This window comes from Chiloscyllium plagiosum, chromosome 2 (genome assembly GCF_004010195.1).
Source record: "Chiloscyllium plagiosum isolate BGI_BamShark_2017 chromosome 2, ASM401019v2, whole genome shotgun sequence".
In the NCBI taxonomy this organism is placed as follows: Eukaryota; Metazoa; Chordata; class Chondrichthyes; order Orectolobiformes; family Hemiscylliidae; genus Chiloscyllium; species Chiloscyllium plagiosum.
The window spans coordinates 38,120,132-38,146,820 of NC_057711.1; the positions used below are offsets into that span (position 1 = coordinate 38,120,132).

Below are 26,689 nucleotides of genomic sequence, written 5' to 3' on the forward strand. Positions count from 1 at the left end.
GGGAGGGGGTAAGCGGTAAATGATAGGTAGGGATAGAGCTGAAAACGAGAGAAGAACAGTTAGACAGACAAAGGAGTTGATAACAATCTGGCTGGGAGGGTGAATAACTGTCAATAGAGACCGTTAGTGGCTAACAATAGGTAGTGTGTCATGCCAGACTGTGTGATAATGAGTCCTGGTGTTTGGTGGGGGCTCTGGGGCGTTCAGGCCCTAAAATTATTGAACTCTATATTGAGTCCCCAAGCAGAAAATGAGTTGTTGTTCTTCTAGCCAGTGCTGAGTTTCGCTGGAGCACTGCAGCAAGCCTGAAACGGAGATGTTGGCCACGGAACAGGGTGGTGTGTTAAAGTGGCAGGCAACTTGAAGGTCAGGGTCTTTTCTGCTGGCAAAAGATAGATGCTCTGCGAAGCAGTCTCCCCGTCCACGCTAGATGAAATGAGGTTAGTAACTGTTGTTGATACAATGTCCTGATGTGCCATGATGGGGTCATGATCCAGAGGAAGATAGGAGGAGGTATCTGAGAGCTGGTGCTCAGCCACTACAATGTAGAGGTCAGCACGCTAGACTTCAACACCATCACCCTTATTGGCAAGCTCAACAGCAAAGGCAGGGTTGGATCTAAGCACACAGTGTGCAGTTAGCTCGGGGGAAGATAGGTTGGATTGGGTGAAGAGGGCAGAGAAACTGAAGTAATCAATGTCACGTTGATAGGGCTCTATGAACACATTGAGTGCGGGTAAAAGACCAGGGGTGGACAGACATTATTGGAGCTATGGGGTCTGTGGGATAGGGATAAAGAATTGGCTTAGCCATAGAAGACAGAATAGTGGTGAAAAGGTGTTTTTGGATTGGAAACGCACTGTGACCAGTGGTGTTCCACAGGGATCAGTGCTGGGACCCTTGTTGTTTGTAATATACAGAGGAACCTCGATTATCCGAACGAGATGGGCGGACACTATTTTGTTTAGGTAATTAATTATTCAGTTAATCAATTCAACGCCTTTTGTCTGGGAATTTTCTGTATAGTTTGCTCCCCGCCCCACCCAACCCCATCCAATACTGCCCCCAGCCTGCCCCCCAACCCCATCCAACACCGTCCCCCCGTCCGCTAAATAGCACGCACGCACACAATCTTTTACTGCAACCTTTTGACAGGTTCCACCTTTGCTCTGTACAGAACAATGTTGAAGAGGTTATCTGGGGAAGGGAGGGTTTAGGGTGCACACCTGTGAAGAACTCCAGGGAAAGTGTCAAGGAGAGAGAAAGAGGGTGGGAGGTCAGTCATTTAGAGACGGTGCCTGTGCTCCCATCAGTCCAGGACTGTTCGCGGCAGTACTTTTAATCACTGTAAACAAAAGACGCAATCAGTGTTGAACACGTCTTTGATGTAATGTTTCTGTCAGGACCTCAAGATCTCCTTCGGATAATCCGATTTTTGGATAATTGATTTTCGGATAATCAAGTTTCCTCCGTGTATAAATTATTTGGATGAGAATTTGGGTGGCTTGATTAGTAAATTTGTGGAGAACAGAAAAATTGGGGGAGCCACTAATAGTGAAGGTAATTGCCAGAGGATAAAGCAGGACATAAATAGGCTACCGACTTGGGCAGAGAAATGGTAGATGGCGTTTACTCAGGCAGTAATATGCAATAAATGGCAGAAACCCTAGTAGCATTATCATTCAAAGGGATCTAGATGTACTGGTCCACAGTTCCCTGATAATGGCAACACAAGTGGATAAGGTGGTAAAGAAGGCATGCTTTCATCAGTTGGGGCATAGGTTTTAAAAATTAGCAAATCATTTGCAGCTGTGTAGAACTTTAGTTAGGTCACATTTGGAATTTGTATTTAGTTCTAGTTATCACACCATCAGAAGGATGTGGAGGGGGTACAGAAATGGTTTACCAGGATGTTGATGGTTTGGAGGGTACTATGAGGAGAGACTGGTAAAAATTGGTTTGTTATCACTTGAAAATTGAAGGATGAGGGGTGACCTGATGGAAGCTTAAAAAATTATGAGAGGCATGGATAGAATGGATAGTCAGTTTATTTCCTAGGTAGAAATGTCAATTAAAAGGAGATATAGGTTTAAGGCAAAAGGGGTAAGTTTAAAGCTGATTTGAGAGACAGATTTTTATTATATAGAGGGCGTTAAGTGCCTGGAATGCATTGCCAGAAGAGCTGGTGGAGGCTACAGCAATGTTTAAGAGGCATCTTTTCAGAAATTTGAATAGGCAAGGAACAAAAGGATAGAGACACCAGAGAGAGACAAGATATTTTTATCATCATATGTCAGTGCAGTCTTGGTGGGCTGATGGGAACTTGTCCTGTGCTTTATTCTTTGTACCACCACCCTCTCTCTCCTTCCACTAAGTCAATTTCAGACCCAATTTGCCAATTTACTCTGGATCCCATGTGCTTTACCTTATTTATCAGTCTACCATGTGGCACTTGTAAAAGGCTTGTTGAAATCCATATCAACTACACCAACTGCACTATCCTCATCTATACACTTGGTCACTTTCTCAAAAAAAATTCAATCAAATTGGTCAGGCATGACCTCTCTCTGACAAAGCCATGTTGACTACTCCTGATAAAATCTTGCTTCTCCAAATGGAGATTAATTATCTGCTTCTGAATTTTCTTCAATCGTTTTTCAACCGCTGATGTGAAACTCACTTCTGTAATTGCCAGGTTTATGTCTATTTTATCTTTATCACCCTTCTTGAAAGTGGAACCACATTATCCGTCCTCCAGCAATTCCTGTGGCCAGAGACAAAATAAAGATTTGCGTCAGAGTCCTATGATTTCCTCCCTTGTCTCCCACAGCAGCCTGGGACACAACTCATCTAGACTTGGAAAGGTGTCCATTTTTAAGCCTGCCAAAACCTCGAATACTTCCTCACTCCATATGTCAAACTGTTCAAGATTCTCACAGTCCCTCTTCCTAAACCTGTACCTACATTCACAACAATGTGCCCCTCGTTATTTCTAAACTCTGGCCACAAAGCCTCTTTTGAAGACTATTCCAAGATTCCCTCTTTACTGAAATAACTGACCCCTTAATTAATAATGTGACACTACCAACCCTCTCCTGCCTGAAGATCCTATTTCCCAAAATGTTGAGTTGCAAGTCCTGCCTCTCCTTCAAGCATGTCTCTGAGAGGCAGCAACCCAACTCTATGTGTCAACCACACCCCAAACTCATGTCATAACTATAATAGTCCTGGCATTAAAGGTAAGGACATTCAACCTTCCTTTGCGCCCTCCAAACATGGCTAAACTAGCTCTGCCTTGGTTCATTTACTTAAGTATGCCGTGTCCCTATTGTACTAATACTCTGTGAAATTGCTGGAAAAGCTCAGCATGTCTGGCAGCACCTATGGAGAGAAATCAGTGTTAATGTTTCAGGTTGAGTGACCCTTCCTCAGAACTAATACTCTGTATTGCCTCCCACCAAGCTAGTTAAAATTCCTCCAAACAGCATTTCCTGCCTGATTTTCTTTGATTGACTGGTGGTCATGCATTCCCTTCTTTTTTCCAGTCCCTTGAGCTGCAATATGATCACACCTCTAAACATGCTATCCATATAACTCTCAGCCTCAGAGATATGCCACAGCGTCACCAAATACCACTTGAACTCTGAAACACAGAGTTCAAGTTTCTTCAGCTGGGAGCACTTCCCACACGTGGGGCCATCTGGGACACTAGCCGCATCCATGATTTCCCACATGACAGGTCATGCATTTGACTGGCAAAGATCACCATCTGCAAAATCAGTCACCAAAGCCATTCACATGAATCTTGCCTACATAATATGAAACATAACAGATTCAATTTCAATGCAATAATTCAATCTTCCCATTCAGCAAAGAGCTATAAATTCTTTCATTCTTGCAGCTTATGTAATTTAAATCCCATCTGAATTAGATTCTTACTTGCAATCACTGCAAGCACCCATTACTTCATAAATTTAGGATCATACTTAACAAGTAGTTTAATTGATAAGATCAACTTGAAGCAGGACAGCACAGGCCATATGTCCATCTGTTTTACAAAGTACGACTACACTGCATTGACTAGCTATTTAAGTACATTAAGGATCTTAATTTTATTGGATAAACAGTTAAATGCAATGAGCTGCTCCTGATGTACAGAACTAATTACTCTAGTTAAACAGTAATGCAGCTAATCCAAAATACTACCCCCATTAATTTATTCTCAGTCATCAGTAAAATGATACAAATTGTCATCAACAATGTTATCACGCAGCACTTGATTAGCAACAACCTGCTCACTGACGCCAAGTGTGTGTTCTGCCAGGGCTACTCATTATATACTTGGTTCAAATATGAACAAAGGAAATGAATTTGAGAGGTGAAACAAAGGTGACTGCCCTTAACATCACAGCTGCACTTGACCAAATAAGGCTTCGAGGAGCCCAAGCAAAAATCAATGGGAATCAGCAAGAAATCTCTGCACTGGCACAAAGGAAGATGGTGGTGGTTCTGGGTGGCCAGTCACCTCAGCTTCAGGACATCTCTGTATGAGTTCTTTAGGATTATGTCCTAGATCCAACCATCTGCAGCTGCTTATCAATAAGCTTCCCTCCATCATAAGGTCACAAGTGGGGATGTTTGTTGATGATTGCATAACAAACCAGATACCAAAGTAGTGTATGTCCAAATGCAGCAAGATCTAGGTAATACCCAGGACTGGACTAACAGTGGCAAGTAAGATTCATGCTACACAAATGACAGGCAATGACCATCATTTTCCAAACCAATGACCACTATAATTCAGAAGGACAATAGCGGCAGTTATATTAGGCTACCACCTACAAGTTCCTCTCTATTCACTATTCTAACTTGGAAACATATCACCACATGCAAAAGCTTGAAGTCGCAACATACACACAACTTAGAGAGAATATTGCTTATCTACCCACCACCCAACTCACTTGTTGCTGTTAGAGGCATTTCCTACTATTGCCAAACTACAAAAAAAGAAGAAAATGCAAATTCTCAGCCTCACATTAATAAGTAGAGAAAGAAGAAAAATCCTGAAGATGGAATGAGAGAACAATACTCCATAATGATCTCCTGGCTTCATGGCAATGGCAGAGTTGGGGGTATGCCATCCATGACATTCTAGCTTGTATTTGTATATAATTCGACTACTGCTGATAATCCATGGCACTTCATGGATGCCAGTCTTGTTGTTGTTAGGTCTATTTGATGTCTATTCCATTTAGTAAGATGATAATGCCACACAATATAATTGAGAGCATTCTCAATCTAAAGGTGAGACTTTGCCTGCACAAGGACTGTGGCAGCAATCAGATCAGTTAGGATGAAGTCAAGTATGTTTTTCTCTTTTGTTTCTCTCTTCTCACCACCTGCCACAGCACGATTTCAGAGCAAAGAAAGGCCCTTGCACTCAAATACAAGAAAAACACTGTCAGCAAAACAAACGCCTGTATCACCTTTGTAAAACCTCTAAGGCATTCAATGCTGTGAGCAGAAATGGACTTACAAAATCTTTAAGATCTTGGTTGCCCATTAAGGTTCCAAGTCTGTGGCAAAGCAGCTTCATGAAATTCAGTATGGACAAGTCAAGCACAAGAGCAATCTCCTAAACTGTTTCAGAATCTGCAATGGCATTGAGCAGGGATATAAGCTGACCCAAGTTTACCCGTAATCTTCTTCAGCATGATGTGGCAGCGGACAACAGAAGGTTTTATACGTTTCTGGCCTGATGGAAGTCTTTTCAATCTCAGGTGTCTTCAAGCTCACGCAAAGATATAGAAAAACCTATCTATGAACTTTTTTGCTGAATGCAGCACTATCCTAAGCATAGTCACTCAGACCTGCAACAGGTAAAAACATGTTTTTCCAAAACCTTCAGGCTCAAAATCAGTTTAAAGAAAGCTGGCATTCTGCACCAACCTGCGCCCAAGATGATTATTGATCACTAAGCACTTGTGATCAATTGAGGGAATTCAGCAGAATGCTGTCAAGCAATTTAGCTTTTTCAGAAGTGTCATCTCGTTTGATGCAACCACAGCCAAGAAAGTGGATATTAGTCTTTCAAAACCAATCTGCGTTTTGGCCATCTCTATAAACGGGCATGCAGGAATCAGTTGTAGAACACAGGCCGAACTCAAGTGTGCAAAAGCATTGTCCTCACCAACCTTCTGTATTGTATTATGACATGGATCCTATATCGCAGACATGTATACCTTTTGAAGCCTCCGCTTGTGTTACCTACGTAGCATCCCTAAGATCTGCTGGCAAGGCCAAATTACAAATATTGAACCCCTCGAAACAGTCAACATCACCGGCATTATGGCCATCCTCCTGCAAAGCCAATTGCGTTAGGGTGGCATGGATGGATGGTAATTGCCAGTTATCCATTGCATGGATGACCAGCAATTACCAGCCCAAGACTGTGTTGTACAGAGAGCAGTCCATTGGTAAATGGAACAGAGGAGCCCCATGCAAACATGGCAAGCAATACCTACCATAATGACCACTGCCAGTGGGAAGCAAAGGCCATGCATCGTGATGCCTAGAGATGCCAAAGAGACATTTGAGACTGACCAAAGCACCAGTGCAAAAAGGAGAAGGGTGATTGTAATTGTACCCAGTAGCAGCAAGGCCTTTATGCACCTGCTGTGGAAAACTTTGTTGGTCACTGGATAGGCCTGCTAAGCCACCAGTGGGCCTGCAAACATGGAGTAGAAACTTCCCAAAGATTTTACCCATGACAACATGTTAAGGGAAAGGAAACTGTATTTCAGCTGGAAATGAAAGGAATGTAAGGCAATTTGCTGTTGACCCCTACACAAGCCTTTCTGAGAGATCTAAGAATTGCTCTGACAAAAACTTTAACTCAGTCAAAATACAGTAGTACTCAACTGATTGTAGGATTCTTTGTAGGGCATTCTCAGCTTGAGGCCACAATTACCAGTTAGCAGGCTGCACAAGCAACCTACAAACCAGGAAATAAAGTTATGAAATAACATCACTCTTAAAAATTTTAAATGGAGCAAATTAAAAACTGGAATATATATATTGCGTGACTGTAAAAGTTAAAATATTGCTAACATTTTAAAAAAATTATTACATTAAATATCTATTGATTAAAACTTAACGCCAATCTCTGATTATTTACAGGTATTGAACTTTTATTTCAGGGTCATCAGATTTCAGTAGTCACCTGGGTGTTAAAATCCAGTTTTGCAAGGTGTTACTCATGGGGTTTCCAGAATCGATATTGAAGCAGGAATGTTGAAACTATCAACCATTTCAGTTATTGCTAGTTTGGTTTGGGGTAAACACACACAGCATGTATTGCTAATGGCAAGTTCAGAATCTTTGCCCTTATCTTCACATGCTTTACAGTCGAATGTTCTTGACAGTTTCAGATGGGTATGACAGCAAATACTGACAGACTGCCAACACAAACTTCATAAACTCTAACCAATCAACTCAACTCTTTTTATCTGGGAGAAAGTGAGGACCGCAGATGCTTGAGAGTCAGAGTCGAAACGTGTGGTGCTGGAAAAGCACAGCAGGTCAGGCAGCACCAGAGAAGCAGGACAGTTGAGGTTTCGGGCATGAGCCTTTCATCAGGAGGAAAACATCAACTCTCCTTCTCCTCAGATGCTGCCTGATCTGCTGTGCTCTTTTTATCTGTCTGTCTATGCATAGACTTTATTGGTGGCGAGGACAAAAACAACTACACAGTCCATCTGGGTTCCATTTGTGAATAATCAAAAAGCTAAGCAATAATAGAATTTACAATTTACCATGAAAGGATTTTGTTCTCTAATTTCTCTAATCACTCCTCTATTGCAGACTAAAATGGAATTGGTGAAGAGAACATACGAGGCAGATTTCGGTTTTATTTATAAGCTTAACCATCCTACAACAAAAAGTACACAAAGCAATATTAAGTGCATTGAGTTAAGAACACAGGATCAACTATCCACAGATGACAGGTACCCAATCTATTGTTGAAACCAATTGTCACTTTTTTGTACAATAAACAAATCTTTAGCAATAATGCTTGAAAGGAGGCCGTGGTTGATTAAATCAACTAAATATTTTTGGTTGCAACAAATAATTTCCATTCTAAGCGCTGACAGAAGCTGGCAAAGCATGTTCGCTTGCTCTGTCATGAACCATAAAGATACAAATACATAGAAACTAGGAGCATTCAACCCTCCAAACCTCTCCTGCTGTTCATTACAATCACGGCTCATTTTCTATCTCATTGTCATATTCCCACCTTCTCCCCACCTACTTGATGCCTTTAAAACATTTAAAAATTTACCTCTTTCTTGAAAATGTTCAGTGACTTGACTTCCACAGCTTCCTGTGGTACAGAATTTTACAAATTTACTAACTTTTGAGTGAATAAACTTTTTCTCTGCATTCTGTGCTTTTTGACTCCCCAACCAGGGAAAGCATCTTCCCTTCATCCTTTCTGTCCAACCGTTTGAAAATTGTGTGTATTTCGATCAGATCCCTTTTCATCTTCTAAACTCTCGTGAATTCAGTCTCAGTCAAATAAATCTGTCCGCATAGGACAGTCACAGTATTAGCTAAGTGAACTTCCATTGCATGCCCTCTATAGAAAGTTTATCCTTTCATAGGGACATAAGAACAGGAAGAGACCAGTCAGTCTCTCTAAGCTCGTTCCACCAGCCGATGAGATCATGGCTGACCTGTCACCTAATTCCATACACTTGCCTTTAGCCCATATTCATTAATACCATTGTTTAACAAAAAAAATGATTTATCTCAGATTTAAAATTAATAAGTGAACCAGCATCCAAGTATTTGTCGAGTTCCAAACATCTAACAATCCTTCTGTATAGTAGCGATTCCTTACATCTCTCCTGAACAGTCTGGCCCTTATTCGAGAATCCCCAAACAGAAGAAATTATTTATATTTATCTATCCTGCCTTTTCCTGTTAATATTTTGAAGACTTCCATCTGATCACTCTTTAATCTTATAAATTCCAGAGAATGCAGGCCTAATTTGTGTAATCTCCCCTCATAACAATCCCTGAAGTCCAGATATCGTTCTTGTAAACCCACATTATATTCCCTCCAATGCTAATGTATCCCTCCTAAAGTGATGCGCACAGCTCTGCTCACAGTTTAACCAGGGTTTTGTATAACTGCAGCATAAATTTAGCATGATTGAATTACTTCCTTGTACTTCTATTCTCTAGATATAAAAGTCAGGATTCCATTAGTTGTCTTGATTTTTATCTGCACCTGTTCATGATACTTTAAAAACTCAGGCGTGTGAATCCCAAGTATCTTCGGAGATCCATTACATTTAATTTCATACCATGTACAAAGTACCCGGATCTATCCTTTTTCAATGATTACCTCACACTTGTTTACATTGAACTCCATCCGCCACTGTTTTACCCAGTCTATTCATATCCCTTTGTAATTTTATGCTATCATCTACACTATTTACAACGTCAAATTTTGGATATGACTTTCCATGCCATTATCCAAGTCGCTAATAAATAATGTGAATTATTGAGGCCCTAACGGATCCTTATGGGACACCACTGATCACATTCTGCCAATTTAAGTAGCTACTCATTAACCCTACTTCTGTTTCCTGCCACTCAACCAATTTCTCAGCCATGTCAGTAATTTGCCCTCACTTCAATGGGCTTCTACTTTAGTTAACAGTCTGTTATGCAGGACTTCATCAAATGCCTTCTGGAAGTCCATATAAATAATATCTAGAGAAACTCGCTGTCCACTACCTTAGTCACCTCTTCAAACCTTTTAATGAAATTTGTCAGGCATGACCTGTCATGAATCCATTCTGGCTCTCCCTGATGAACCAAAAATATTCAGGGTGTACAGTTACCCTATCCTTGATTATAGACTCTAACAATTTCCCCACCACAGATGTTAGGATAACAGGTCTGTAATTCCGTGGTTTTCTTCTTTCCCTCTTCTTAAAAAAAAAAAATGACATGCAATTTTTCAACCAAAGGATGACTCCTGTATCAAGAGAACACCTAAACATAAGGTGTCTACAATGTGCTGCCCTACTACCATTTTCACCCTCAGATGGAAACAGTCAGGTCCTGGGTATTTGTCACTCTTTAATTTCATTAATTTCCACATTACTTATATTAATTTTATTCAGTCTCTGTTCCCAATTCACTATTAATTTCCTCAGGACTTCCAGCAAGCTATCTTCCTTTTCTGCTGTAAATACTGAGGCACGATAATTATTCAATATGCCTGCCATTTCCCCATAGTCATTGACAATATCAGTCTTTAGTGACCAACATTGCTTTTAAACATCCGCTTACCCTTTATATAACGATACATTTTTTACTTATTGATTTTGATTTCTCTGGCAAGTTTCCTTTCATAATCCTTTTAGTAACTCTTATAAGCTGCTTTGTGGCCCTTGTATAAACTAGTTTTCTATTGCATTTCTTTAAGCATCCTCCACTAAATTTACCCACAAGTGGATTTTCCCAGTTTACTGTAGTCTCTGTCTCAGCTCGTTAAAGTTGGCCTTACTTAAACCTAAAACTCGAGTAATCAATTTTCGCTTTCAAATGGCTACATTGAATTCAATCATGTTATGATCATTATTTGGTAAATGTTCATGCACAATTAGGTTGTTAATTAAATTTGGCTCATTATCCATAAAAATTTGGATATTTTTATTTCAATATTCCTTGTCCCTTGCTGCATCCAGGACATATTGCTGTAGGAAACAAACCCAGACACACTCCAGGAATATACTACCTTTCTGATAGATTGAGAAAGTTGAGACAAGCACCTATGTTAAAGTTGAAAGCATCAGCAGGAAAACTAAAACAGCATGCAGTATTTCAGATGTGGTCTCACTAAAGCCCTATGTAATTGCAGTAACGTCACTATTTCTGAATTCAAATCCTCATGTCATGAAGTCTGATATACTAAAGTGAAGCCACCACTGATAGGAGAATCATACAAATCAGTAGGATCCTAAGCTTATTAGTAGACATAACTGAAATTAAGTAATAAATTTGATTCATCTGTTACATTGGATAACTATTATCTTGTCAGACAAACTGTGAAAATATGAAGCTTCACTGTATTTTTTGGCATGTTTCAAATGAACAAGTTTAATTTATTTTGCTCAGTGTCTTGTGTGCTGTTTTGTAAACAGTAGTGAAATTATAAGGATTGCAGTAGATTTACCATTATTAATGTTATACATAATGCCCATAGACAAATAACTGCTGTAACACTGCCAATTGCACAGTATGGCAATCATTAATTTTTAAAATATATTTTGACATTGCTAGCAAGGCCAACAATTATTATCCATTTCTGGATGTCTGTGAGGAGATGGTGAGCTGTGTTCTTAAAACATTATGGTTGAAACGTATGACATAGGTATACCCATAATACTGTTAGCAAATCAAAGAGTGTGGTGCTGGAAAAGCACAGCTGGTCAGGCAGAGTCAGAGGAGCAGGAGAATCAACGGTTCCGGCATAAGCCCTTCATCAGGAAGTGCTTATGCCCCAAACGCTGATTCTCCTGCTTCTCAGACACTGTCTGACCAGCTGTGCTTTTTCAGCACCATACTATTTGGCTGTGATCTCCAGCCCTCACTTTCTACTGTGAGCAAGTGCATACCATGATTTTGATCCAGCAGCAAAGACAGACAACATAATGCCAAGTCAGGATGGTACAAGAGGCGACATGCTGTTTGCATCCAACTGCTACCCTTGCTGTCCAAGGTGGTAGAGGTCACAGGTTTGGATGGCGCTGTCAAATGTGATTTGGCAAGTTGCTGCAGTGTATCATGTAGATGAGACACACTGCTGCGACTTTATTTAACTGACGGAAGGAACAAGTGTTCAGTGGGTGAGTGGGTACTAATCAAGCACTTTGCTTGTCGCAGTGTTTATTTAAATAAACAATAATTGTGTATTATCAATACAAAAGTAGTTGATGGAGGAATCTTATTTGATCTTGTCTATTTAAAGCATGCAGTAATTTTACTGGTTTTGTACCTGGCACTAGAGTAGTATGGACTGCCTTCTTCTTCAAATCTCCTGATGATTGGTTCCTTTAAAGCTGCTTCATCTTCTGCAGAGAACTGCAAGGAAAAGTACAGAAACACTGAACCAATTAGCACATTAAGATACTTAGTGCAGTAAAATAAATGCTAGCAGCAGTTGTGGCTGCCTGATTTCTTAACTTCATTCAATAATGTTGAATTCAATCAAGTAAACAGCATTCCTAACTTTCGGGTACTATTGATTAATAAGCACTGGAAACTTATCTAGTAGTCCTCAAGCCTCTCAGCAGAAAGCAAAATATCGTACGTGCTGGAAATTTGGAAGAAATAGAGAAAATGCTAGCAAAACGTAGTCCGATAGGCAGTGCCTGTGAACCAAGGAACAGAGTTAACATTTTACGGTGACGATCTTTCATAATGTGGGCAGTAGTAGGAACAGGAAGTACTGGGAAAATAGTTCAAGTTTACACACTGACAGCGGTCAGCAAGGCCATCAGCACAGAGTTCCGTTTAGTGAACTGCAGGTTCCAGATTCCAGCGAATCTGCAGTGCCATTATGGCCCGCAATAGCGGCAAATGCTGAAGATTGAGCCCAATGGTTCCAGTTTTCCCAATTTTCTTTTGGGTGAAATATTTGGATGTTAGATAAATATCACACAGTACATTTCAAAGAAGAATAAATAGATGGTTCAGCATCATACCCATCACATATTCCTTCAATTTACACTAAAACCTGTGGTGTGGAGATTCATCTCATTGTGCTTTAGTGTGCTGTGTGTAACCTGGATGCCATATTGGTCTTCAAATAAATTACTTCAAAAACAAATTATCAACTGCATTGTGGACAATGTTAAAAGTGAGATAAAACTGTAGGCAATTACTTAATTGTATTATATTGCTTCATGATGTGAACTGGATAGATTGATTAATGTACATTTCCATTTCATTTCGATTCATTTAGGGAATGTGGACTTTGCAGGCTGGGCTAGTATTTGATACCCATCTCTATTTGCTCTTGAGATGGTAGTGGTGAGCTGTATTCTTGAACTGCTGCTATCTATTTTGTGTTGTTCCACCCACAACGCTGTGAGGGAGGGAGATCAAGGATTTTGACCCCGCCAGTGTGGGAATGGTGAAATCTAAATGAAGTGTAGGAATGGTGAAATCTCCATCAGTGGAGAGAGAAACAATGTTTTGAGTTCAGCAAAAGCAAAATACTGCAGTTTCTGGAAATTTGAACTCTGGAGAAATGGTGACATATTTCCAACTCAGGATTGTGTATTCAGTATTAATGAGGAGCTCTTGAAGTGAAGTTAAATTTCCAATTTCTACTTTCCAGGAGGTTTTGTTTCTCTCATATAGTTCCCAACTGCTATTTAACAACTAGGAGTAGGATTAGGACACTTGGTCTCTCAAGCCTGCTCAGCCATTCAGTATGATCATGGCTGGTTCTCTAACTCAATACCATGTTTCCGCTTTCTCTCTATACCCCTGACACCTTTATCAGCTAAAAAATGATTAATGTCTTTTTTGAATATATTCAGTGGCTTGGCCTCTGTACAACAGCCTTCTGTTGGACAGAGTTCCACAGTCTGCTACCTTTTGAGTGAAGAAACATTTCCTCATCTCAGTCCTAAATGGTCTACTCTGAATCCAAGAATAGAGTCCCCTGGTTCAAGATTCTCCAGCCAGGGGAAACATTCTCCCTGCATGTAGTCTGTCGAGCTCTATTAGAATTTCATACATTTAAATCAGATCCCCTCTCATTCTGGTATCAGCCCAATGAACCTCTGCTGCATTCCTTCTATGGCAAGTATATTCTCTCTTAGGTAGCAAGACCAAAACTGCAAACAATACTCCAGATGTGGTCATACCAAGGCCCCGTATAACTGCAGTGAAGCAACCCTACTCCTGTACTCAAATCCAACTGTAATGAAGGCCAACATTCATTTCCTTTCCTAATTACTTGTTGCACCTGCCGAGTGGTTTCATAAGGTATAAAATGGGATACATTTTTCAAAACAACATGAGTACATATTCACATATATTCATTAATATTAGTTTCAAGATTTCATTCAGGCATGCTGCAAGAATTGAGAAGATAAATTTTATAACAGTTCGAGGCAGATTTCCAATAATAGGGATGTTAGGACAGAGAAGACTGCTTTTAAACTTTATTTCAATCTAACAACCCAATTAATGGTTCTCAATTTATGCAGAGTAGACAGAATATTTGACTGTTACAGCCAATTATACTTGTAAAATCAGCATCTAGACTGAGAAAACAAACTGCTCCTGTATGGTTAAGGTTTTATTTCCACAATAGGGTATAATACTTACTCCAAGCCCAGTAGTTTTTTTAATAAGGTAAAATTACCTCGTGGAAAATAACCTGAATGGCATTAGTACTGTCATTTCTGTTTTAATTCCTCGAAACCCAACCTAACCTGTCTTGGCTCTATGGTGCCTCACATACTTTAATACTCACCTCTTTTCCTTCCCTTGCCCTTTGGTCCTTTGTAATTGTAGCTAAAACAGTAGCAGCTTGCTCACCCCCCATCACAGAGATGCGTGCATTTGGCCACATGTACAGGAACCTTGGGCTGATAGGAAAAACAGAAAACCAAATTTTAATCATATCTATTAATAAATACAACAAAGAAATATCTCCCCCACTACTCACAAAACCCTCTAGATTTCAAAAGGCAGAATTTTTCAAGTTTGAACACTTCAGTTTATAAAACTGTCTTATTTGAAGAAACTTTAAAAATAAATAAAATGCAGTATTTTCATCTCAAGTCCAAACTATCAATGGTGGAAATCTGAATTAAAACAATAAATATTGTGTCTGAATGAGGAAAGACAAGTCCACATATTGGGTAGAGCCCCTTTGCTAAAAAGACTCCACTCAAAATTTAAACCTTTATTTTAACCTTCAGTTGTTTAGAGGTTTGCTATGATTTTAATATTAGGCAGAGAAATGTAGCAATATTGTACTCTGTATGAATGCCATTTACTGCTGTATTAAATTAACCTCATTACATTTATAATTCAAATGTTTTTGCAATTATCTTAATTGGCATGACACTGTTGTGCTTAGTTAAACATCTGTTTCCAGCTGGTAAGCAGCAATTCAATTACTCGTCCCATAAAATAGGAATTGCTCTTGGGCAGTCTTGCAAAAACCAATCACAGATTTGGCTCATTTTACTGAATGTTAACATACCAACCCAAGGTTTGGCCAATTTAGTTATTGGTATAATCAATAAATTAGATTGACAGTGAACATGATTTTTCAGTAGCTTTTTCTCCTTCATGCTTTAGAATGTTCCACTTATGAAATGTTATAGCTGCATCAATTATTCACACCCAATCATCATTATCAAAGCAGATACAGGATTTTGTACCAAATTAATAGCATGATAATTCATTAATCACAAGTAATATGCAATCCATTAACAAACAAAATACATTGAAAAGGCAGTCTAAATGCCTAACAAGTTAAAGACAGTATTAGATTAAAGGAAAAGGTTTATAATGCTGCTGGAGATAGTACTGTGCTAAGGAGAACTTATACACTTAATGGTAAAGATCCTGGGGAGTGTTGCTGAACAGAGAGACCTTGGATGCAGATTTATAATTCCTTGAAACTGAAGTTGCAGTAGACAGGGTAGTGAAGGCAGCGTTTGGAAAACTTGCACTTATTGGTCAGTGCATTGAGTATAGCAGTTGGGTGGTCATGTTGCAGCTGTACAGGACAACGGTTCGGCCACTTTTGGAAACTGCATTTGATTCTGGTCTTCCTGCTATAGGAAAGATGTTGCGAAACTTGAAAGGGTTCAGAAAAGATTTACAAGGATGTTGCCAGTATTGGAGGGTTTGGGTTATCGGAAGAGACTGTCTAGACTGGGCCTTTTTCCCTGGAGCGTCGAAGGCTGAGGGTGACCTTATAGAGGTTTATGAAATCATGAGCAGGATGGATAGGGCGAATAATCAAGATCTTTTCCCAGGGGAGGGAAGCCCAAAACTAGAGGGCATAGGTTTAAGTGAGAGGGGATAGATTTAAAAGGATCTAAGGGGCAGCATTTTCACATAGAGGGTGGCACATGTATATGGAATGAACTGCCAGAGGAAGTGGTGGAAGCTGGTACAATTAGAACATTTAAAAGGCATCTGGATGGGTAGAAGAATAGGAAGGGTTTAGAGGGATATGTGCCAGATGCTGTTTGGATTAATTTAGGATATCTGGTCAGCATCAATCTGTTTCTGTGCTGTATATCTCTATGATTCTATGATTGGGAGAGTTTCGATACCAGCAGAGGATGGCTAAGAAATTGATTGAGAAAAACGGGATTATAGAGAAAACTAGTGTGAGACAAAAAAAATTGTAGAAATTTTTACTGGTCTGTATAAAGGAGGAAATTTTAAAAATCAAAATGATCTCTTACAGGCAAAGGTAAGAAAAACAGGAAGCTATTCACAATTTACCACTCACACCTCCACTGGGCACATTTCTTTTGTTTCTTGACTTGCTCCATAATAAGTCCCCTTGATTTTGCACAAACAATGATTTTGGCATTCAACCCGGCATCTTCCCCTCCACCACCACCCCCCCCCCCATCACAGCCATTCCTTTTGTTCCTTTTCTCATTTTCACTCGCTTAAAATCTACTTTCCATAAGACCATAAGACATAGGAGTGGAAGTAAGGCCATTCGGCCCATCGAGTCCACTCCGCCATTCAATCATGGCTGATGGGCATTTCAACTCCACTTACCTGCATTCTCCCCGTAGCCCTTAATTCCTTGTGACATCAGGAATTTATCAATTTCTGCCTTGAAGACATTTAGCGTCCCAGCCTCCACTGCACTCTGTGGCAATGAATTCCACAGGCCCACCACTCTCTGGCTGAAGAAATGTCTCCGCATTTCTGTTCTACTCATTTCTGTTCTTTTTCCCTTCATTCTTTCACTTCACAGATGCTGTTTGACATGCAAAGTATTTCCAGCTTTCCCATTTCTATTTCTAATTTCTATCTTAATCGGATGTTACATAAAGGAACAAGTAGTCTTGTTTAATTTGACTTGCCTGTATGCTCTTCCACACATTCCATAGTTTCCAGCACCATAGGAACCACCAACAATGACAGTAATTTTTGGAACATTTGCACATGCAACTGCAGTCACCATTTTGGCCCCATCTTTAGCTATTCCACCAGCTTCATATTCTCGACCAACCATGAAACCTTATAGATTAGAAAGCAAAACATAATTTGACTTCACTGACCAAGCTGTCAGCACTCAAACAATAAATCTAAAAAAATCTTTAAGGTCATTGAAGTAAACTACACAATATGATAAAGAACAAAAATTGACATATCTGTCAATACAACTTTTGATGGCAGCTTTTTTTTTATTTTACAGTTTGTCTATTGTAATTATCTTCATTTCTAAGGCTTGTCCATTAATGTTCAGTCAACATTCATGTTGCTATAGGATATGGTGTCATCATTCAGGCAAGTGCTACTATTGAAGTGGCAGAAATTTAATATCCAAATGCTCTATAACAACATTGTTAAAAGTGATCAGAATTTTATTATCGATGACTTAGCACTCCAACAGTGTTGGATACATCAGTAGCTGTTAATTAACATAAGAAGGGTGACAGATAACAGTGATATGCAAAAATCTTGTTTTTGGACGATGTCAAGGAGATGTCTATGGAGTATGACTGACACCATATGGACAACAGCAGACTGCTGCAAGTTTGAGATACATGGAGAAAAAAATAGACACAATTACTTAATTTTAAACCTTACTACAAAGGCATAAATATTAACATTCTAGCAACAATAAAATAGTAATTTTGTTTGGGGGTAAATAAAATGCTCCATTTCAGTTACTTTCATCTGACTCAATAAAGAAATTTGTAAAATATCAATTTTGAGATAAATCTACAAGTGGTATGTTACAATTTAAACTTTTAAGGGGACGTGCAAAGGATGCTGAGAAATATACTTTACAAAAGGTCCCTTTTATTTTTGGAAATAAAAAAGCCAATTGATTATGAAGAGTATAAAACTGCAAAGATATAGAAAAGTTTTATTGTCTTTGAGGTATATTTTATTGAGCTGTTTTTCATCATTGCATCTGTATCTCTTGTCAGACCATTATCATTGTCATGTTAGGCATATAATTCATAGCGGCCACAACTGAATGAACAGATATTGTCTTATTTTGATACGCCATTGCCAAAATATAGACTAGAAATGCTCCTTTTCTTTCTTACCTGTTATGTTCTGCAGAAATATTAGGGGGATGTTCCTCTGACAGCACAGCTCAATAAAATGGGTTCCCTGTAATTAAATAAAAGAGTACATTGGCTTGGGAGTCCTAAGCAAGACAGTGAGTTCCTACATAGTCTTAACAATGGAGAAACATTTGCAACATAAAAGAACCCTGATGTCAGACAGGTTCATATGCCATTTTATTAGACAGTCAGCAGAGATTAGAGCACAAGGATTTTCTGGAATATGAGGTTCAACCTTTGGCTTACCAACTAAAAACCTCCAATATTCCAGCTGCTGGCTCCCCCAGCAGCTGTAGATTGTTGAAAACATGCTAAAGATAGTTAGCTTTGTCTGTTGACCTACTTTTAGCACTTTGTTCATAGGTAACACAGGTTTTGAAATCATACTACAGGCACATATTATAAGATCTGTGGAATATTTTGGAGTAGTACTGTTAAAAGGTCAAAGCACTGACTGAAAGCCAAGCACTTAACATAGTATTTACATCACAGAAACATCTCCATGATGGTGCATTCGGTTCACACAAGCTTCCTTCCACACTGTTTTTCATCAAACTCCCATTAACATATTCTATTCCATTTTCACTTGTGTTTATCTGAATTGTATCTATGCTAAAATTACTCCTTGCGGTGACATAATCTTCACTTCAAATATTTTCAGTGTAAATTCTTAGTAGATGATTCTTAAACTTTGTGTCCTTAACCAACCTTTAGTCATCTGACTGACTATATTCTTAGGTGGCTCAGTATCATATCATGCTTTATAATGTTCCAGTTAATGCCCAGTGAAGTGCCTTGGGAAGTTTAATTGGATAAAGATGCTAATTAAGTTTTTGTTCTAAAGACATTTCTCCTCAATTCATTATCAGTTTCTGTCATGATTAAGTCTGGAGGAATGCACTGTCATTTTAGTCCCACTACTCCACAGATCACAACACAGAATAAAAACATTTTTTCCCAGTTACCAAGTTATCAATTAAATGCCATACCTATATCAGGTTATAAACAACAAGATCTAACAACCAGCTTTCTTAATAAATACAAAGTATTGGTTTATTATCAAAATAAAATTTACTGAATAAAGAAGCAATAATTGGCTAATATATATAGTCAGTAATATAGAAGTATAATTATCTCTCTAAATATCTTCAAAACAGGAATCAAGAAACAAAGATTTCTCTGTAAAGACTGTCTTCCTGGGAAAAAAAATCCTTTAGCCAATGGGTCATTCTTGAAGACAACAGAATAGAATGGCCCAGAGTTTGCTGCTCTGTTGTTTAGCTGGTGTGGTAAAGTCACAAATCATACATGGCTGTCTTTGAATTCTCGCAGATATAGCTCCCTCAGGAAATCCAATCATTCTTTCAAAATAAACAGGTTTCACCCAAACTCAACAAGAGGATTTTCTGTTCAAAAATGAGAGCAATCAGCTGGGCAACTTGTTCTTATAAATTTCTTACTCATCAGCTTGTTCTTTTCTTTATAAGAACAACTTTGCACACCAGCCACTGTTCAAAACAGCCTCAGCACGGGTCTACAGCAAAACAAGTGGCTATCACCAGACATGTGACTTACAGGAAGACATGTTTAAAAAAATGTCTACAGTGAACCTTCAAACGATATCTTTTCAAACCACTCCAGATATTTTCACAAAACTTTAAAGATTGTAAAAAAATATTTTTTTTCAAGTTAAGGAAACTGAAACTTGCCAAACAACGTTAAATATGAAGTATCACTCTAATACTTTATTAGCAAATGTCTTATAGTTATGGCCCTTAGTTCTGGTTTCCTTCATAAGTGGAAGCATCCTTTCTACCAAATGCATTAAACCATTTCCATTAATCTTTAAGACTTCTTTCAGGTCATTCTTCAGTCTTCCCATTTCTATGAGCTACACCCAATATGTTAACTCTCAACTTTTAAAATCACACTCCCAATTTCCAAGTCCAAATTTTGATATGGTTCTCACACTAATTGTTGCACAAGTTCCAACCTTTTGATAATTTGACCAACTACTCTTAATTGTTACTCTCTGGCTTCAGTTTTATAGATAGCTCACTATCTATTCCAATGCTTGCCCTGGCTACATACATCGACTACTATTTTTCACATTTGAAGAGGAATATTGGCAGAGGAACAATTTCAAGATGCTTCTTCAGACATTCCAAATTGCATAAAAGGCTGTTTAGGATCTAAACCGTTCAATCTACCCTGCAGGCTTATTGCTGAGAACAGCGGATACTTTTCATCTTTCTTCAAATTTAATGGAACTCCAATCTTCCACTTCAAAGAATCGTCCACATTTATTCAGTTAAAAGTGGTAACTCCTGTATAAATGACAGCTGGTGACTAATACTGTGAAAATACAAAAGACAAAGTTTGGTAGCTATTGAACAATGTTATCTTTATTTAAGGTCAGAAATGAAGACATATAAAGCATCAACAACAATAACCTTTTGTGAAAAATTATGATCAAATTTATTTTAAATTGAACTACTTTATACTGTCAAATTTCCTTCAAGTCAACTCTCTTGATGCTGTGAACAGAAGAAATTCCCTGAAAAAGTCAACTGAAATAAGAAAAATTAATAAAGAGAGATCAATTATTTGCTGCACTTTGATAAGTGTTATTTATTTTGTCCCGAATAAATAGAGTTTGGACTGAAAGTCAATTATGATTTAAGTATTTTACACATCCTTATCTTCCCTGAAGGAACAGTACATGAGAATATAACCTTTGAAATTATCTCAGAGAGAGCTGGAAGAAATTCAGCAATAACTTTCAAAAGGAAATTTGTAAATATTTAAAGGGGAATATTTGCTGGGATATGGGAACAGAACAGAATAGTGTGACCACTTAGATTGTTATGTCAGAGAGATGGCACTGGCACAATAGTGTCCTTCTGTGCTGTGTCGTTCTATGACGAAAGTTTAAACTGTGCACTGCTATAATGTTAGTGCTTATTAAATGAACAGTAAAATAGATTCTACATCTTAAGGTGTACAAAATGTTCTTTCACAAATGTATCATACATTTTTAGAACACAGAGAGAATTGCACTAGCATGAGTTTGCTAGTGGGGAACCTCAAACTTCCCTGGGTCCTTCCCTCTACGCTTCTGACCTGCTCTAAATTTTGAGGGAGGTGGGCATAGAGAAACTACCTGCCCTCACCCTTAAATACTAAGTACCAATTAATGGCCACTCCCCACCCTGACCTCAATTTTGCGGGGAGGAGAAAGCCTCCTCCGCTTGAAGTTAGACACCAGTCAACCATGTTCCCTTCCCTGGAAGAACTGGGACCAATGCAAACTCCAAACCCCCCAATTCCTTGAGTGCATCTTTCACACCAGTCCTGACAAAAACATTATTTTGTAAGTATCAAAAAAGCAAAAACAAACTTGTAGACTTTTAACAGGAAATGATATGTGCCATTTGTCTTTTGGTGTCTGAGGGACAAGATTGGTATTTAAATCACAGGTTGTTCATCAGATCATAAATCTGATAATAAATTGTTCCTACATCCCCACTATTATTTGAGGCTTTTTTCCTCTTCTTAGTCTGGGAAAACATTGGACATGAAAGTAAATATAGGTGGGCTCAGAAAATAAGTGGTATTCCAACTGTTGCCTGTTATATTCTCTGCCTGGAATTGAATATTGAACATGCGTTGTATGTCGCTAATGACACAAATCAGGCAAAATTGCGACATCAGATGCTGCCAAACATGCTGAGTTTCTCCAGCAATCTCTGTTTTCATTTGTTTAAACTGTTCTTTCAGTTCTCTTCCAACTACACCGCCTGCCTTGTCAGTAAATCTTGAGTTAGTTGTCTTTTAGTTTTTAGCTCTGATGGAGTAACTTGACTTGTCTGTTTACAAATCTGAACTGGCCTGTTGAACACTTCCAGTACTTTGTTTCTAATTCAAATTTTCAGCATTTGCAAATTATTTATAAACATGTAGCAACCTCTTTAGTAAACTAGTTGAGCCGCATAGGAATCACAGGCAAATATCCTAAGGACTTTGACAATGTGTATCATCACAGAGTACTCTTCAATGGTCTCCCCTTCCCTGGTGGCCAGTCCACAGCAATATCACTCCCCACCATATCAGAAGGATAAGTACAATGAGCAACCTATTAGAAAAAATCTACCTCAACCCAAGCTGACCCATATTCTATGACTTCATTATGCTAAGGAGTAACAGCTTAGAACCTATTGCACGAGGTTTGGCAGCAGAAAACATCCACCAGAAGTCATTCTGCCATTCTACACCCTGTCTGTAAGAGTATAAGAATTAGGAACAGCAGTAGGCCATGTCGCCCCTTTCGTCCGCTTCGCCATTCATAGCTGATCTGACATTCCTCACATCCACTTTCTTGTGTTTTTCCATTAACCTTGATTCCTCTCCCGATCATGAATCTATCTTAGCCTGCAATATGTGCAATGACTCTGCTCCCATAGCGCTCTATGGCAAGGTGCTCTAAAAAGCATTGATCTTCTGAAAGAAGAAATTCTTCCTTATTTGAGTCTTAAATCGGCACACCTTTATTTGGAGATTATACACTCTGACCCTAGACTTTCCCATGGGGGGGGGGAAATGTGGGGGAACATCCTCTCAGCACTTACCTATCAAGTCGCTTAAGTATGCTATATGTTTCAATGAGATCACCTCTCATTCTGATCAATTACAGTGAGTACAGTCCCAACCTATTTAGCCTCTGCTCATAAGACAATCACTCCATACCAAAGATCATCCTAGTGAAACTTCTCTAACCAGCCTCCAATTAAACAATACCTTTCCTTAAATACAGAACAAAACTGTTCATAGTACTGCAAATGTGGTCTCACCAGCACCTTGTACAGTTCACAACTCTTATACACCAATCCCCTTAAAATAAGAGCCAATATTCTATTTGCCTGCCAGAATATCTGCCCTACCTGTGTGCTAGCTTTGTGTTTCATGCACAAGTTGCCCCCGCCAGACCCTGCTTGCTACAGCTGGTCTTTTGTTCTCCCTTCCATAATGAACAAGTTCACAGTTTCCCATATTATACCCCATTTGCCAACTTTTTGCCCACTTATTTAACCTATAAATTTCTCTTTGTCAACTATCTGTATTCCCATCACAACCTGCCTTTCCACCTACTGTGTTGTCTACAAATTTTGCAACAGTACATTTGCTTCCTTGCCCCAAGTCATTAATATATTGTAAGTAGTTGCGCTCCCAGCACTGATCCCTGTAGAATCCCACTGGTCACAGGTTGCCAACCTGAAAAAAAAAATCCCTTATCCCCACTTGCCTTTTCCCGCTCATTAGCCAATTTTCTATGTGCCAATACATATTGCTACAACACCATGGACTCTTATCTTGTGACTTAACCTTCTGTGAGGTACCTTCTGTGAGGTACCTTGTTAAGCCCAAATACAACATACTTACTGATTCCCTTTTACTCACTCTGGTAAAGACCTCCTCAAAACACACAAATTAGTCAGATACGATTTTCATTTCATGAAGTCATGCTAACTCTGCTTAATTAGGTTATGATTTTCCAAATAGGCTGCTATTAACTCCGTAATAGTTGATTCCAGCAGTTTTCCAACAAAGGAAGTTAAACTGATCAGTCTTTAGTTACCCGCTTTTTGCCTCCCTCCATTTTGGAGGGTGGTGTCACTTTGGTAGCTTTCCAATCCCCTGGTGCTGTTCTAGAATCCAAGGGCTTTTGGAAAATTATAATCAACATATCCACCATCTCTGTAGCTACTTCTTTTATCCACTAGTTTTGATCTCCCAAGGTGACAGTCGGTCTTTTTAAACCAGTTCCAAACTGGTCAAGGTCTCTGTGCAACCATCCAATATTAGCGGAGTAACCTAAAGTATCCAGGCTAAAGATGTGGTGCAGTCCAAATGATGACTCACATTTTTTGAGCAGTGTATCCCTGCTTTGGATACACTGGATGATGGTGATATATCCAGCCTTAAGACTCAGGACCTGATTAAGATTAAAAGGAATTCCTCCTTTTGCATTTCTGAATCTTGAATAAGTCTTTTGTTAATAATCCACAGACATACAGAAATTTGGGAGTTTATTAGTAAGAATTAGTTTAAATATGCTCAATATGCTCAGGCTAAACCTGAAGGGAGATGCAAAGAACTTCACGGAGGCACTGACAAGGCTTTTGTTTGGCCCAGTGACATTCTTATTAAATAAATAAAGTTGGGTGGTGGCGAATGAATCTTTTTTGATCGGAGGGGTGCCTTGAAGCTGCAGGTTTCTCAAGAATTTCACTCGCAATTACCTTGTACAAACCCTCATATCTAAAGACATCAGAATTCAACCACGTTATGATCATATAGGCCCCATGTCCATAATCAAATAACCAACTGACCTTCAGTGTTGAATTTCATTTGTGAAAAATAAGTAGATAGGCAACTAAGGAAAGGCATACCCCACAGTTCCAACTCCACCTCATTAAAAGTCAGCACTTTAGCAGAGCAGGATATGGGTTGGAGAGGAGAGAAAAACACTGGAACTTATTCAAGACCAGAATCTCTTAAAAGTGAATCATATAATTATTTTAATAATAAAGGACAGACTGACGCAAGATAATGACAAATTTAATGAAAACATCCATCAACAGTTGCAACAGAAGGTCAATATCAGTCTTCAACCTTAAACCAATGTAATTTTTCACAAGACAAAACATATTGACTTTCTGACTTGTCTGCACCTCTAGTTAAAGTCTGCTGATGTCACCTAGATTCAATCAGTTGTGTTACTTTAAGTCACTGAGTATTTGGATGTTCCAATCCGAAGTTAGCTAGTATGAGCAAACATTTCAGAATTCCATTAGCTCACGAATTGCCTCTATTAATAATGTCATGTTTTAAGTGTATTCTGTTTATTCAATTAAAACTCGCCTTTGGTAATTTCACAATCGTACATTGGGTTTAAAAAGGCCAAACTAAAGATCAATGTAATCAAGGGTTCATACATGATTTGAACCTTCAGTCCAGACGTGTAGGACTCAAACAGATGATAACGTGGCTGTGGTGATTCAACAATCATGAAAAATGAGATGTAATAAACACAAGACTCCAAATATTACAGAAAACAGTGATAATGCTATTGGAATGACAGCTTTCAATCCCCTCTGTACCTATATGTTCAGAAGTGGCACGGGGAGATGTGCGCAGTTTGTCTTTTTTGCTGCCATTGTAAAGATGCTTCTTATTCAAATGTTGAAAGTCTTATTTTAAACTAATTCTTACTAATAAACTCCTAAAATTCTGTATGTCTGTGGATTACTAACAAAAGACTTATTCAAGATTCAGAAATGCAAAAGGAGGAATTCCTTTTAATCTTAATCAGGTCCTGAGTCTTAAGGCTGGATGTATCACCATCATCCAGTGTATCCAAAGCAGGGGAGGTGGGGGTGCAATTCATAAATCCAGTGGACACACCTGGTGCCTATCTGCTACAAATTTACTGGTGGTAAGAGCATGGTGTCAGGAAGCCCACCCTACCAAGGCTAACAGAAGCCCTTAGGCAGTTAATCATTAGACCCGTTTGGAACTGCACTGTCATTCAATAAGATCATGGTTAATCCTATTATGACTTTAATACATTTTTTCTGCCTACCTCACATAGCTTTTGACTCCACTATTGATAAAAAATCTGTCTAACTCAGCAATGATTACATTGAATGATCCAATCTCCACCCATCTCAGAAGAAGAGAATTCCAAAGACTAATGACCCTCTTAAAGAAGAAATTTCTTCTCTCCTCCATATTAAATAAAAGACCCTGTACTTTTAAATTTTGCCTCTTAGACCTTGATTTCATGGAGAGGAAACATCCTCTCAGCATCTAACCTGCCAAGACCCTCAGAATGTTATATATTTCAATAAGATCATCTCCCATTTTTCTCTATTCCAATCAAAATAGACCCAAATTGTTCAATAGTTCCTCATAAAACAATGCATTTATCTGTAGAGTCAGTCTGACGAACATTCCATGAATTACTCCTCTCAAGTATCCCTCCTTAAATGAAGTGTGAATTTAAACACTGTACTCTAGGTATGATCTCATGAATACCCTGTACAGCTGTAGCAAGATCTCTTTACCTTTATACTCCATTCTCTTTTAGTGAAGAACAAATTCTATTTTCTTTCCTAACGATTTGCTGGACATGCATATTAACATGTTATGATTCATGTACAAGAACAATCAGATCTCTTTGTACCACTGTATTCTTCATTTAAGGAAAATTCTGCTTTTCTATCTGCAAAGTGAAG

At 38.7% G+C, this 26,689-nt stretch overlaps 1 protein-coding gene across 1 annotated transcript in view; it reads right to left on the reverse strand.

Annotated features, from left to right (window-relative positions):
• The window catches only part of mccc2 (methylcrotonyl-CoA carboxylase subunit 2), a 134,048-nt gene that overhangs the window by 7,814 nt on the left and 99,545 nt on the right, over window positions 1-26,689 (reverse strand). The window contains exons 13-16 of the mRNA XM_043707857.1: window positions 18,372-18,438; window positions 17,172-17,328; window positions 14,573-14,687; window positions 12,077-12,162 (exon numbers count right to left, since the gene is read on the reverse strand). Of these exons, the coding sequence (XP_043563792.1) occupies window positions 12,077-12,162; window positions 14,573-14,687; window positions 17,172-17,328; window positions 18,372-18,438 (425 nt within the window). The remainder of the gene's footprint in view (window positions 1-12,076; window positions 12,163-14,572; window positions 14,688-17,171; window positions 17,329-18,371; window positions 18,439-26,689) is intronic.